The sequence below is a fragment of the Mesitornis unicolor genome, unplaced genomic scaffold (assembly GCF_000695765.1).
Source record: "Mesitornis unicolor isolate BGI_N332 unplaced genomic scaffold, ASM69576v1 scaffold25781, whole genome shotgun sequence".
Taxonomy (NCBI): domain Eukaryota; kingdom Metazoa; phylum Chordata; class Aves; order Mesitornithiformes; family Mesitornithidae; genus Mesitornis; species Mesitornis unicolor.
The window spans coordinates 11,408-11,659 of record NW_010163554.1 but is presented as its reverse complement, the minus strand read 5'-3'; the positions used below and the strand labels follow the sequence as shown (position 1 = coordinate 11,659).

Here is a 252-nt window from a genome sequence, read left to right as displayed (position 1 = left end):
CTACCAGGCGCTGGAACTCTCCCCTGGCAGGAGGATCAACTGCTCGGGGATCGTCCGCGGGGACGAGAAGGCCATCCAGGAGGCCCAGCTTAGCAACCTGGAGGTTTCGAACAAAAGGGTTTCCCTGACACCCGGCGAGTACCTGACCATGACGAAGGACTGCAGCAGCTTCAAGGATAGCCGGCGGTTCATTGAGTTCCCGCTGAGCCAGGAGGAGGCGGAGTTCCCCATTGCCTACTCCATGGTCATCCA

At 60.3% G+C, this 252-nt stretch overlaps 1 protein-coding gene across 1 annotated transcript in view; it reads left to right on the top strand.

Moving 5' to 3' along the window:
* Positions 1-4: 4 nt before the first annotated feature.
* Positions 5-252, top strand: part of GCNT3 (glucosaminyl (N-acetyl) transferase 3, mucin type) — a gene marked incomplete at its 5' end in the record, with an annotated part of 1,496 nt that continues 1,248 nt past the window's right edge. The window contains one exon of the mRNA XM_010194010.1: positions 5-244. Within this exon, the coding sequence (XP_010192312.1) occupies positions 5-244 (240 nt within the window). The remainder of the gene's footprint in view (positions 245-252) is intronic.